At 33.9% G+C, this 14440-nt stretch overlaps 1 protein-coding gene across 1 annotated transcript in view; it reads left to right on the top strand.

The window, feature by feature from the left end:
• LOC143070833 (uncharacterized) overlaps positions 1-3549 on the top strand; it is a 36072-nt gene extending 32523 nt beyond the window's left edge. Inside the window, exon 7 of the mRNA XM_076244955.1 lies at positions 2028-3549. Coding sequence (XP_076101070.1) covers positions 2028-2737 — 710 coding nt within the window. The 3' untranslated portion in view covers positions 2738-3549. The remainder of the gene's footprint in view (positions 1-2027) is intronic.
• Positions 3550-14440: the final 10891 nt, after the last annotated feature.

The raw sequence follows: 14440 nt of genomic DNA, 5'->3' as shown, positions 1-14440 counted from the left end.
ATGGTTCAATATGTTGAGTTATAAACTATCAATTCAGCCATTTTGAGTTATTTTTTTCCTGATGACAATATATAAGCTAACGCTTGTATTGAACTCGAAGAAAAGGGTTAACATTCGCATACAAACTTAAAATATTGTCAATTGTTCAAGGCTCAAATAACCTATTCGTTCTTAACTTTTATTGACGACTTTTATACAGTTTGTGGGGTTTTTTTTTATTGTCGAAGACTGTACGGTTGCCTATAATTTCATTTAAATTTTAGTGGATAGTTATCTCATTGGCAATCATACCACATCTCTTCATTGGTTATCTTCATTACTTTAAATTTTAATTAAGAATAAATAAGTTGAATTGTCGGTACAAAATTTATAATTAATGGATGACTTCTTTTTAGCTCACCTGGCCCGAAAGGCCAAATGAGCTTTTCTCATCACTTTGCGTCCGGCGTCCGTCGTCGTTGTCGTCCGTCGTCGTCCGTCGTCGTTAGCTTTTACAAAAATCTTCTCCTATGAAACTACTGGGCCAAATTGAACCAAACTTGGCCACAATCATCATTGGGGTATTTAGTTTAAAAAATGTGTGGTGTGACCCGGCCAACCAACCAAGATGGCCGCCATGGCTAAAAATAGAACATAGGGTTAAATGTAGTTTTTGGCTTATAACGTATAACCAAAGTATTTAGAGCAAATCTGACAGGGGTAAAATTGTTCATCAAGTAAAAATCCATCTGCCCTGAAACTTTCAAATGAATCGGACAACCGGTTGTTGGGTTGCTGCCCCGAAATAAGTAATTTGAAGGAAATTTTGCAGATTTTGGTTATTATCTTGAATATTATTATAGAAAGAGATAAACTGTAAACAGCAATAATGTTCAGCAAAGTAAGATCTACAAATAAGTTAACATGACCAAAATTATCAGTTGATCCCTTAAGGAGTTATTGCCCTTTATAGTCATTTTTGACCAATTTTTCGTAAATTTTTGTAATCTTTTACAAAAATCTTCTCCTCTGAAACTAATGGGCTAAATTTAACCAAACTTGACCAAAATCATTATTGGGGTATCTAGTTAAAAAATGTGTGGGTGACCCGGCCAACCAACCAAGATGGCCGCCATGGCTAAAAATAGAACATAGGGAAGAAATGTAGATTTTGGCTTATATTTCTGAAACCAAAGCATTTAGAGCAAATCTGACATGGGGTTAAATTGTTTATCAAGTCAAGATCTATCTGCCTTGAAATTTTCAGACAAATCGGACAACCTGTTGTTGGGTTGCTGACCCCAAATTAGTAATTTTTAGGAAATTTTGCAGATTTTGGTTATCATCTTGAATATTATTATAGATAGAGATAAACTGTAAACAGAAATAATGTTCAGCAAAATAAGATCTACAAATAAGTCAGTATGACCAAAATTGTCGATTGACCCTTAAGGAGTTATTGCCCTTTATAGTCAATTGTTAACAATTTTCATAAATGTTTGTTAATTTTTGTAAATTTTAGGAAATATTTTCCACTGTAATTACTGGGCCAAGTTCATTATAGATAGAGATAGTTGTACCAACAAAAATGTTCAGTAAAGAAAGATCTACAAACACATTACCATCACCAAAACACCATTTTGTCATGAATTTATCTGTGTCCATTGTTAATATGCACATAGACCAAGGTGAGCGACACAGGCTCTTGAGAGCCTCTAGTTATTTTTGCATTTAAATTGTCGATACGTCTTTCTGTTTTAAGAAATGTCTTTTTTGATTTTGCATGGTTTTTGTAGACGTCCATTAAAGAAATAACGAAAATTTAATAAATTATGTTTTACATTATTTGACAGAAAAAAAACCAATACCATAAAATGGTAGACCCTGTGTAAATTTCCTAATTGTGACATTGATTGTAAACCCTGTATTTTCTTTTAGTGAGGAATTGTCTTGTCTATGTGCGATTCAAATGAATTTCAAATAAGATTAATAATAATAAGCCGTTCTGCTATTTTAAATTATGAGTGTTTATATTTATTTTACTTTAGGAGGAGGAGTGACAGTACCAGTTGTAACAGAGGTTACGGAATTAAGCACAGTGCCCGTCATTTCTCCGACACCTTGTTATGTGTATGAAACACTAAATGTTACGAATATATACAACACAACGGAAGTTATATCTGTTAATGAAACAGAAACAGTTTATGTTACTGCATCAATTAGTTCATTGAACATAATAAACGTAACCGAAACTGTAAACGTAACTGAAACTGTCACTGAAACCGTGATAGTATCAAGTATTTCAGTAATACCTTTAGCCCCGACAGTGACTGACCTTCTAGGTGCGATTTTGACGGTGACTTCGACCGTTATAGTTATTGACACATACAACGTGACAAACGTGTTTAACGAAACTGATATATATAATTTCACGTCAACTATATATCATTCGATATGCACGGATTCCTGTAGAAACGGTAATCAATCTTATCTGTCCCCAAATGACCCATTGTTACTAGAAGCCATTGCAAGTATGTCGAAAGAACTGACAGTGGACAAAAAGACAACAAACGCTGCCATTAGAAAATTGACAAGTGCGTCAGACAGTCGACCGTCGGCCCGTGCTATTGGAATATCAGGATTAATACTTCTCATAGTACCTTTATCGCTTATTGTAATCAGTGATTTACCTGCAGTTTTGCGTAAAACTAAACGCATGATTGAACGGAGTCGTAACCCTAGCAATTATCAACGTTAGTATCACTCACATATTGTGTATTTGCAGAACATAGCGCATTCCTGTTGACCACCTATAGCAAAAATATGCTTAGACTTCAAATTCTTGTGATGTCTTTTCACTTAAACCGCTGGATATGTACTGAATCCAAATACAGACTGGGAAAAAAAGCATGGGTTAATTATTGATATTGGTTGTGAACTAGCTTTCAATATATACTAGTAGTCTTTGTTCGAGACATTTTGTCTATATTAGTTGCGAATTGTGATGATCTGCTGACTAGAAACAATTTGATCATATTTTTACAATATGTTGTGCTGGTGCACTACTAAAGAAAGGTTATAGGAATGGTTGAGCGATAGCAAAACATGTTTAACCAAACTCATACATATATGTCCATAACAATCTCGACATCTTCTTCAATATACCGTAATGTATGTTTCAATGTTTCAATGTATAATGAAACTTCCAAAAACTGCACATATTAATAAGTTTTACTTCGACACACTTGGCCTCAGACTGTTTGGCTATACATAAAGGTCCATTGTCAGGCTTTTTCTTCTTCTTTTATATTTGTTGCGATATAGTTTGCCAATCATTTCGTTCGTAAATGTCATTTAAGAAAAGATGTTAATGGATCTTTTTGTAGTTTTCGAGGCTCAACAAGACAGTAGGAAAAAATGTGACGAAGTTACATGAACATTTAGATTGTTGATTAAAGAGATGTAATTCAGATTTATATATATTTTATTTGCTAAGAGATTAAGTAACGTTTTTTGTTATGTCTATTGTTACTCATTCATTGATATATTTCTAATAAAACCATATTAAGTAAAGAATTCTTATTGACATAATATTGATTGCCTTATGTAATTTGTTTTTTTCTTTTCAATCAGTAAGTAGGAGTAAGTGGTTGGTGTGGTATGATGTATTGACCAATAGTTTTGGTATTGATATTATTATCATGGAAGAAAACGTATGACCGTTGAAGCTGAAACGATATCCTTTAACGATTTAATAAACTTTCATACAAAAAACTCACACTTTAAAGAAAATTAGAAAGTCGATTTGGATCTTTGTGAATATGCATACGTGTATTTATATTTCTCTAATTCTTCGTCGATTTATCCCTTTCTGCACCCATTGTATAGAAAAATTTAATGCATACACAAGAGTGAAGGACATTTTTTTTTTACATTAATAAGTACACGTGCTATATCATTGATAACTCTTATAAATATAATCATTTATGCAAACGGGAAACACTTATACCCTGTAATAAATTTTAATATATATATATTTTTTTTACCTTAAATGTGATAAAAAAAATCTCAATTTCCCATAGCATGTGAACTTTTAGAAGGATTTCCAAATATGATTCTTTAAAAAAGAATAGTTTTAAGTTAGCGTTTACTGTTGTCAAAGGCCATTTGAAAATAACATTCATATTTTTTTCTTCCCCTATGTTTCTATTGTGGTTATTGTACCTTTGACTATGGGTTGATGCTTTAAAAAAATCATAAAAATTTCATTTTTCGTCGCAGTTCCTTAGCAGATATAAGATTGAAAAATGATGAAACAATCTTATTATCAAGAAAAAAATATTTTAAATCAATGTTTTCTGTTGTCTGCATTTTGAAATGCAAACTCCAAACCTCCGTTCGACAGATGTCGTATGTACAGTATACAAATAGATCGACATTAAAGAAAGGTTGACCTTATAATAGATTCTGCTTTGCCCACTTTCATTATTTAGAAAGAAGAAGTGGTAATTATTATAGAAAGTTCTATCGAATTTTAAGAGATTTGATACAGAAAAATGTATCAAAATGACGTATTTTGTTTATGAATTTGATATACCGTGGTCATGATATATATCGATGAAAAAAAAATGAACAATAGAATAACACAGATACTTTCAAAACCGAGGTTATGTCAATTTACCAAAATTATGACGACTTAATTTAAATACACGTACGAAATAGTATGTGTCATAATAAAATTATATTTCTGTGAGCAATTTAAAACTATCAGAGTTTTTATAAAAAATTCTTAAACAACTTGGGTTATCTCGCTTTGAAATGTCCAATATTCTTGAACATGAACATGAGGTTCGTTTGATCTCAATTCTTCATTGGTTAAAATCCAATTATGACGTTGAATTTCTTGCTTCCCCCTGAATTTCCTATTGTGACAACATGAAACTAGAGGCTCTAAAGAGCCTGTGTCGCTCACCTTGATCTATGTGAATATTAAACAATGGACACAAATGGATTCATGACAAAATTGTGTTTTGGTGATGGTGATGTGTTTGTAGATCTTACTTTACTAAACATTGTTGCTGCTTACAATTATCTCTATCTATAACAGTACTTTCTGTGGAAAATGTTATTGAAAATCTTCAAATTTTAAGAAAATTGTTAAAAATTGACTATGAAGGGTAATAACTCCTTAGGGAGTCAATTGATTATTTTGGTCATACTGACTTATTTTTAGTTCTTACTTTGCTGTACATTATTGCTGTTTACAGTTTATCTCTATCTATAATAATATTCAAGATAATAACAAAAAAACAGCAAAATTTCCTCAAAATTACCAATTCAGGGGCAGCAACCTAACAACCGATTATCCGATTCATCTGAAAATTCCAGGGCAGATAGATCGTGTCCTGATCAACAATTTTACTTCCTGTCAGATTTGCTCTTAATGCTTTGGTTTTTGAGTTATAAGCCAAAAACTGCATTTTACCCCATGTTCTATTTTTAGCCATGGCGGCCATCTTGGTTTGTTGGTCGAGTTACTTGACACATTTTTTTAACTAGATACCCCAATGATGATTATGGCTAAGTTTGGTTAAATTTGGCCAAGTAGTTTCAGAGGAGAAGATTTTTCTAAAAGATTACTAAGATTTACGAAAAATGGTTAAAAATTGACTATAAAGGGCAATAACTCCTAAAGTGGTCAACTGACCATTTTGGTCATGTTGACTTATTTGTACATCTTACTTTGCTGAACATTATTGCTGTTTAAAGTGTATCTCTATCTATAATAATATTCAAGATAATAACCAAAAACAGCAAAATTTCCTTAAAATTACAATTTCAGGGGCAGCAACCCAACAACGGAATGTCCGATTCATCTGAAAATTTCAGGGCAGATAGATCTTGACCTGATGAACAATATTACCCCTGTCAGATTTGCTCTAAATGCTTTGGTTTTTGAGTTATAAGCCAAAAACTGCATTTTACCCCTATGTTCTATTTTTAGCCATGGCGGCCATCTTGGTTGGTTGGCCGGGTCAACGGACACATTTTTTAAACTAGATACCCCAATGATGATTATGGCCAAGTTTGGTTAAATTTGGCCCAGTAGTTTCAGAGGAGAAGATTTTTGTAAAAGTTAACGACGCCGGACGACGGACGACGACAGACGACGGACGACGGACGACGGACGACAGACGACGGACGACGGACGACGGACGACGGACGCCAAGTGATGAGAAAAGCTCACTTGGCCCTTCGGGCCAGGTGAGCTAAAAAGGCGACCATGCCTGATGACGTCACATAGAAAGAACACCTTGCTGCAAACTACGTATAGACATATAAAATAACAACATCAGATATATATTCTTGCAAATTAAGCCCGAAACAACATCGTTTTTGTGTGTAAAACTCATTACATTAACTGCTTGATAAACGAATTAGGTATTGACAATTCACTTGGAAACCCAAAATATACCCTCACTACACTTACCAAAGAGGAAATCCTGGATAATCATAGGTCTGTTCTATGATTCTTAGGAATTTCAACCAAAGATGACGAACTGGATCTTCCATCACTGTATTGAATACCTAAAATGCATAAGTGTCCTTACAAACAAGGTATATTGCTGGGTCTTCCAAGTACTCCACGAAACCTCTTTCCAAATTATTAACATCTATTTTATCAGCAACCAAAGACGGGCTTCAAAGTTATTGTGAAACTGCCTATTCTAGAGGTGGCGTGAATCAGATGTGGATACTTAAAAATTCCAAAGATCTTTTAGAGTACATACAATCTAACTCTCTTTCATCTTGTAATAGTATTAAAACATTTTACTTTTCTACACTTTATACATGTATTCCACATTCCAAACAAAAAGATAAATTGAAAGAGTTGTATTGCTTTGTTTCATAAAAAAGAAGGGCCAACAAAGATACAAGTATCTTGCATTAGGAAGGGATAAATCCTACTTTGTAAAAGATCACTCTGATACAAACAAAAAATTCACTGAAACAGACATTATCAAGATGCTTGATTTCTTGATTGACAACATATTTGTTACGTTCGGAGGACGTGTTTTTCAACAGACTAGCGGCATTCCAATGGGAACGAATTGTGTCCCTCTTTTTGTCGACTTGTTTCTTTATTATTATGAGGTTGACCTCATACAGGAACTTCTTAGGAAGAAAGATAAGAAGTTGGCAATATCCTTTAACTCTACTTTCCGCTATATAGATGATGTTCTTTCACTAAATAATTCAAAATTTGACTTACATCTAGAAATTAACAATGAGTGTCGATTGAAAACAAAACTTTACGACAAAAGAGATGATTTCAGCTTTCCAATTGTGAACTTTCCATTCCTAAGTAGCAACATTCCAGCAGCATCTGCATACGGTGTATATATCTCCCAATTGATACACAAGGAAGCTATTAAATCAAGAGTTCTAAATGGTGAAGTTGAAATCATCTCTTCGTAAATCACGAGTTGGTTGACCGTTATGGAATAACCGTTTCACAAATGATATCGGATTTATAAAAAGAAGATGTGGTATGATTGCCAATGAGACAACTATCCACAAAAGACCAAAATGACACAGACATTAACAACTATAGGTCACCGTACGGCCTTCAACAATGAGCAAATCCCATACCGCATAGTCAGCTATAAAAGGCCCCGATAGGACAATGTAAAACAATTCAAACGAGAAAACTAATGTTCCTTACGTCGTAACTACATCCCCCTTCCCTTTCATAAATGTGACCTACCGAATTAGACTACTTACCGGATTTGTTATCTCATAAGCAACACGACGGGTGCCGCATTTGGAGCAGGATCTGCTTACCCTTCTGGAGCATGTGAAATCACCCCTAGATTGGGGGGGGTCGGTTCGTGTTGTTTATTCTTTAGTTTTCTATGTTGTGTTATGTGTACTATTATTTGTCTGTTTGTCCTTTTCATTTTCAGGCATGGCAGTGACAGTTTATTGTCGATTTATGAATTTGACTGTCCCTCTGGTATCTTTCGTCCCTCTTTTTTAATAGGTATCATACATTATTGATAATACTATGTATACTGCACGTGCCAGATATTTCTGATTTGGTAATGGTACATATACCACACGTGACAGATGTTACAAATTTGGTAATGGTACGTTTACATCACGTGACAGAAACAACTGATTCGGTAATGGTACGTTTACATCACGTGACAGAGATTACTGATTATGATATCTATCTCATGTGACAGTATACTGATTTAGATCAGCTACAGGAGGACGTGAATAAGGCCCCTCATGTTGTCAAGGTGGATGTTAAGGTCACTGATGGACAAAGCTTTGTCAAGACTACTCAGGTTAACAATAGTTATCAAAAGTACCAGGTTTATAATTTAGTACGCCAGACGCGCGTTTTGTCTACATAAGACTCATCAGTGACGCTCACATCAAAATGGTTATAAAGCCAAACAAGTACAAAGTTGAAGAGCATTGAGGATCCAAAATTCCAAAAAATTGTGCCAAATACGACTAAGGTAATCTATTTCTCGGACAAGAAAATCCTTAGTTTTACGAAAAATTCAAAGTTTTGTAGCAGGAAATTTACAAAATGACCACATAATTGATATTCATGTCAACACCGAAGTGCTGACTACTGGGCTTGTGATACCCTCGGGGACGAAACATCCATCAGCAGTGGCACAATCGACCCAGTGGTGTAAATAGTTATCAAAAGTACCAGGTTTATAATTTAGAACGCCAGACGCGCGTTTCGTCTTCATAAGACTCATCAGTGACGCTCATATCAAAATAGTTCTAAAGCCAAACAAGTACAAAGTTGAAGAGCATTGAGGATCCAAAATTCCAAAAAGTTGTGCCAAATACGGCTAAGGTAATCTATTCCTGGGACAAAAAATTCCTTAGTTTTACGAAAAAATCAAAGTTTTGTATCAAAACTCTCATCAGCCCAAATCTTCTTCTTTTTCACAGCCTACGAAGAGAGCAGCTTTTTCTCGTCCTATTTTTTCAGGTTGGCAGAAAGCTAAAGTTGTTAAGGGAAAGGAGCAGGGTAAGTGATGTGTTGTCCCCTCTGGTGAATCTTTTCCAATTTGAAGAGGACAATTTTACTTCTCCTCTTCCTCATCATCCAGTGTGTGTGGGGGTGCAGGCTGTCACACTTTCTAGATCAATGGTCTCTGATAACTTCAGACAATTGGGTACTTTCGATTTTACGAAGGAGATTAGAGCTTCAGTTTATGTAACAGCCTCCTCTTTCTCCTGTTCCAATCAATCTGTCAGGGACAAAGAATTCGCATCGTCATTTCCTGAGACTGGTTTGAACAGATAAGGTTTACAGTTTCAAGACTATGCCTTTTGGCCTTGCTATAGCACCCCTAAGTTTTTCAGACGGTGGTGTCTTATGTTCATACTCAGACAGTAACCATTCACTCCTAGTAGGAGTCTCCTACCTAGTAGTTATCAAAGGTACCAGGATTATAATTTAGTACGCCAGACGCGCGTTTCGTCTACACAAGACTCATCAGTGACGATCATATCAAAATATTTATAAAGCCAAACAAGTACAAAGTTGAAGAGCATTGAGGATCCAAAATTCCAAAAAGTTTTGCCAAATACGGCTAAGGTAATCTATGCCTGGGATAAGGAAATCCTTAGTTTTTCGAAAAATTCAAAGTTTTGTAAACAGGATGAAGTTGTTTGGTAGAGTTATCTATAGTGGTGTTGTCTGGTGATTTGAACTGATGGTGTTGCCTTTGTCTTACAGTTTTGCCTGAGGGGATTTTTTTTTATAGTGTTACCAGATGGAATTGCAAGAGGGGTTATCTGTTGGTGTTTTAAGATAAAAAAAAATGTCTGATGGTGTTTTTTGGGTATTGTTTTATGATATTGTCGGAAGGAGTTTAATGAACGTTTAGGTCAATGTCATAGTTAATCAACTGCTAATTGTATTTTAAATGTATATCATTCAATTTGTGTCCTTTGAACTATGACTTCTAGGTGGAGGTTATCTCAGGACAAACAGTTCGCCAGCAACGATATTGACACCCTGGTTACTTAAATTGCACTGTGATCCGGAAATTCAACTTTCCATCCTTTTGTTTTTTTTTTTGTTTTTGTCTTTTAACGTCTTCCCTTAAGATGAGTGTAATATGTGGAAAATACAGTATATTAAATCTATAGTATTTTCCTGATTAATGTCATTTTTTGAGCCTTAATAGTGATCGATAAATCTTTATTATATTTCATTTTTTATGTGTTTCCTGTCAACCTTTATAGGTCATGTAAAAATATTGATATTAATCTTAACATCTGTCAATTCATCATATTTTGCTGCCTTTAAGATCACAAAAAGTATGCATGTATCAAGTAGACCTTGAGGGTGTTAATAGTATTGTCAAAGCAGAATGATTTTTTCAGGAGGGGTCGTTCAGATATTTATATTATTAAATAGCATGATAAATGCAGGTTATCCAATTTCATATAACAACATCTTGTGTAAGTATTGTAAATGAAAGCTAGGACTTATCAAGACTACTTACTGAAAATGACTGAAATACGATTATTTCCCCTACAAATAAAATGCAAGTTGGAAATAATCACACTAAAGGGATAAAAAGTGTCGTTTAATTCAAACAGACAAAACATATTTTCTGAGTTAATGATATCTATAAGTTTGACATTGTCAAGCAACGTACATCTTATTTACTTAAATATATTTATTCAATAAACAAGTATTTAGAACTACGTTAATTAATCAACGGTAAACCTTAAATAACCCCCCTGTTAAACTTTTCCAATCTGATTTTGAAGTTGGTAGGAGGTATGAATCCCTTGTGTAAATCACTGGGAAGATTTCCATAAAATTAGTCTCCTGATTAGTAGTATCATTGTTTAATAATTCCACACATTAACGCTGTTTTTAAAAACTTTGAATACAATTGGTATCACGTTATACAATCTACTTGCTTCATAAATATAATTTAAAAACCTTACATGTATTCTATATCAGATAAAAACGTCATATGGTAATACGAAGAATTTAGACCTCTTTACATTGACAGGTCTTTCTTTAGCTTACTTTGGATGTAGCTTAAACATGGTATGAAAATTTATAAATATTCTATAGAAGCTGGATTATAATTCATTTTTCTAAGATTAAAATGCATATTACCATGGAAACTTTACAATCACTGAAAGTGGATTCTGTTCCTGTTCCGATATTCAGAGGTCATCCAAATGGACATAAACTACGATTCACACAAGGTGGCCGATCACCATATGGACTCGAACGGTCAAAATCATTTGGAGTACCTTTTGCTAGAGAGGCATCGTTTGAAATTGAGAGACCTCAGGGAAATTCTAAATATGTAATAAATATACCGACATCATTTGTTCGTAAACAGAGAACTGGAACAAAATATTCAGAACAGAGTTTTAGTAGAGGAACGACTTCACTACCGAACATTTCTTCTCCATCGCCTAGGACGCAATTTTCTAAACCTGTGAAACAAACATCTAAGATAACAGTGATAGAGGGTGAGTCGTACGTACGAGCGTCGTTTAGGAAACCAGCCGCGTTACGACCAGCTACACCTATGAACCTTTCGACAGAAAAAGAACGCTGGATTGCGAACTGGATTGAAAAAACGAACAAGGCGTTAGACGGTTGTGAGACTCCTTTACCAGTTATAAGTGAATAAACTCCAAATTTGATAAGTAAAAGGAGGTCTGTCGTTCAAGTAACGTAAAAAATTGGTGCTTGGTTAAAAACGTTTGTAAATATGAATAAAATGCAAAAAGTTACAGATAATTTATTTCATCTTACAACTGACGGATATGTTTTAAAATGGTGGCTTTATATAACCATTCAACAAAACGGAATATTTATGTTGTTTTTAAATCATCGAAGGATCATTTTCCATTTAATGGAATTTAAATGCTAAATTAACGGTTATTTTAAGATATTTAGCCTCAGTACAATTATATTTTACGAATAAAGGTCAGTTGTTATCCAAGTTATGATTACAAATGTTAATGTATTTACGAATATTTAAACATTTATCAATACATATATATATATATTACATATTTCGATAATGTAGTGTTTAATGGAGTAACATAATTACGGTTTGAAGAAAATTGACAGTACGGGATGTTGTCACATGATCAGAGTTTCTTTTTTAAAAGAGTAAAAGGGAACAAATGAGGCCCTAAAAGCGTGTGAAATGAATTTTCAAAGATTTTTTTTATTTTAAAAAGAAAATTCAAAATGCATTGATTTTATAATATATCATTTGAAAGAAAAAAAACGCTTTCACCGTGCATTTGAAATACTAATGTAAGGGTGGATATAAGTGAGAGGGAAAACAGCTTACCTGAATTTTCTTTTTTTCAATTTAAAGTTTTACTATTAAAAATTCTTGCTTGTTAAAATTTTATCTATTGTTCAAAAGGACAAGTACAGCAGATATAAGTCTTTCCACTAAGTAACTTCTTCTCCAATACACTTTTATATTTTCATACCATGGAAATATTCAGCTAATTATGTAGTGCACGTTTTAGTTTCTACACATGGTGTTGTATAAGGAACATCAGTAATAAATCGATTACGTACCATCAGATATTAGAAATAGTGGTATGTGTTTGATGATTTAAAGACTATGAAAGATTAACCGGACTTGACTTTACAAAAACTAGGATTAAGGTAAAGTCCGATTAATCCATCGCAGCATTTCATTTACATGGTTGGTGGCATTTACTTCAATGGTTTACTTAACCGCGTGGACATTTGAAATCTCAATGTTATTTTAATTCTTATGAGTCGTGTGTTGAAACTACTCAACAAGTTCAAAAATCAAAAAGTCAAAAATATTTCGGTTACTTACTACTGCAATGATATGTCTTTTAATATCACACTGCCTTAATAATTTTCGCTTTGAAGTACAATTGAGAAGTTTAAGCTAGCTATAATTAGATAAAATTAGATGTGGTATGCATGCCAATGACACAACTCTCCATCCAAATCACAATTTGTAAAAATAAACCATTATTGGCCAATGTACGGTCTTCAACACGGAGCCTTAGCTCACACCGAACATCTCTATAAAGAGACCCAAAAATGACTACCATAAAACCATTTAAACGGGGAAACCAACGGTCTAAATTATCATTGGCACTTGTCTCAGATCCCCCTATATACCTTTATATAACACAAGGCACTTAAATTGCATTTTTGAAATTGTCAGCCGGTCGTGAAATCCGTAATATGCCGATTTCTCGGTTGTTAACCCCACGTTAACTTAGTATGTTGTAAATCTAAATCGATATTTCTACACAATGGTGTATATAAACTCATCATAGAAACCAGGATTAAATTTTGTATCTACGCCAGACGCACGTTTCGTCGACAAAAGACTCATCAGTGACGCTCGAATCCAAAAACGTAAAAAGGACCAAATAAAGTACTGAGTTGAAGAGCATTGAGGACAAAAATTCTTAAAAGTTTTGCCAAAGTCGTCTATTTTTTTGTCGGAATCATTTGTAGCAATACTACCAAGTATGTCAATCGTAATTATTTCGTCTACCGACGCCAGATCTTTGATCAGTGTATGTCCATATGTGTTAATATGTCTTTTGATAGAGTTAATCCATCTCAATTGATATTTTAAAGTGTCTCATTCTACGTGTTAATGTTACACTATAGTTTCTGTTAAGGGTGAAGGTTTGATACCATTAAAACATTTAAACCCGCTGCAATTTTTTGCACCTGTCCTAAGTCAGGAATCTGATGTTCAGTAGTTGTCGTTTGTTGATTTTTTATATAGATAAGACCGTTGGTTTTCCCGTTTAAATGGTTTTACACTAGTATTTTTTGGAGCACTTTATAGCTTGCTGTTCGGTGTAAGCAAAGGCTCCGTTGGAGACTGTACTTTGATCTATAATTTACTTTTACAAATTGTGACTTAGATGGAGAGTTGTCTCATTGGCACTCATATAACATCTTCTTATATCTATTTAGTTGGGTTGACAACCGAGAAACCGGCAACGAAATTTCGCGACCGGCTGACATTTTTCAAAAATGGAAGTTAAGTACTAGTACCTTGTTTTATATTAAGGTTTGTAGGAAATTGTTTTTCTGAGACAAGTGCCTGTGTAAATTATATAGAAACGAGAAATACGTATGAACGACATCAATAAACGACAACCAGTACAAAAGTGTAACATCACAACATAGAAAGACACACTATAAAATATCACTTGAAATGGCTTAACTCAATCAAAAGAACCAGGTTTAAACCATCATTTTCTACTGATAGAAATACTGTTCAACGGTTGTACCAAGTCAGGAAATATGTCAATTGTTTTCCAATTGTTTGATGTGTTTCAGCTTTTGATTTGGCCATTTGATTAGGGATTTTACTATTTGATTGTTCTTGGTGTTCGGAAT

This window comes from Mytilus galloprovincialis, chromosome 4 (genome assembly GCF_965363235.1).
Source record: "Mytilus galloprovincialis chromosome 4, xbMytGall1.hap1.1, whole genome shotgun sequence".
NCBI lineage: Eukaryota > Metazoa > Mollusca > Bivalvia > Mytilida > Mytilidae > Mytilus > Mytilus galloprovincialis.
Note: the sequence above shows the minus strand (reverse complement) of the source record. Positions and strands in the feature narration are given on the sequence as shown.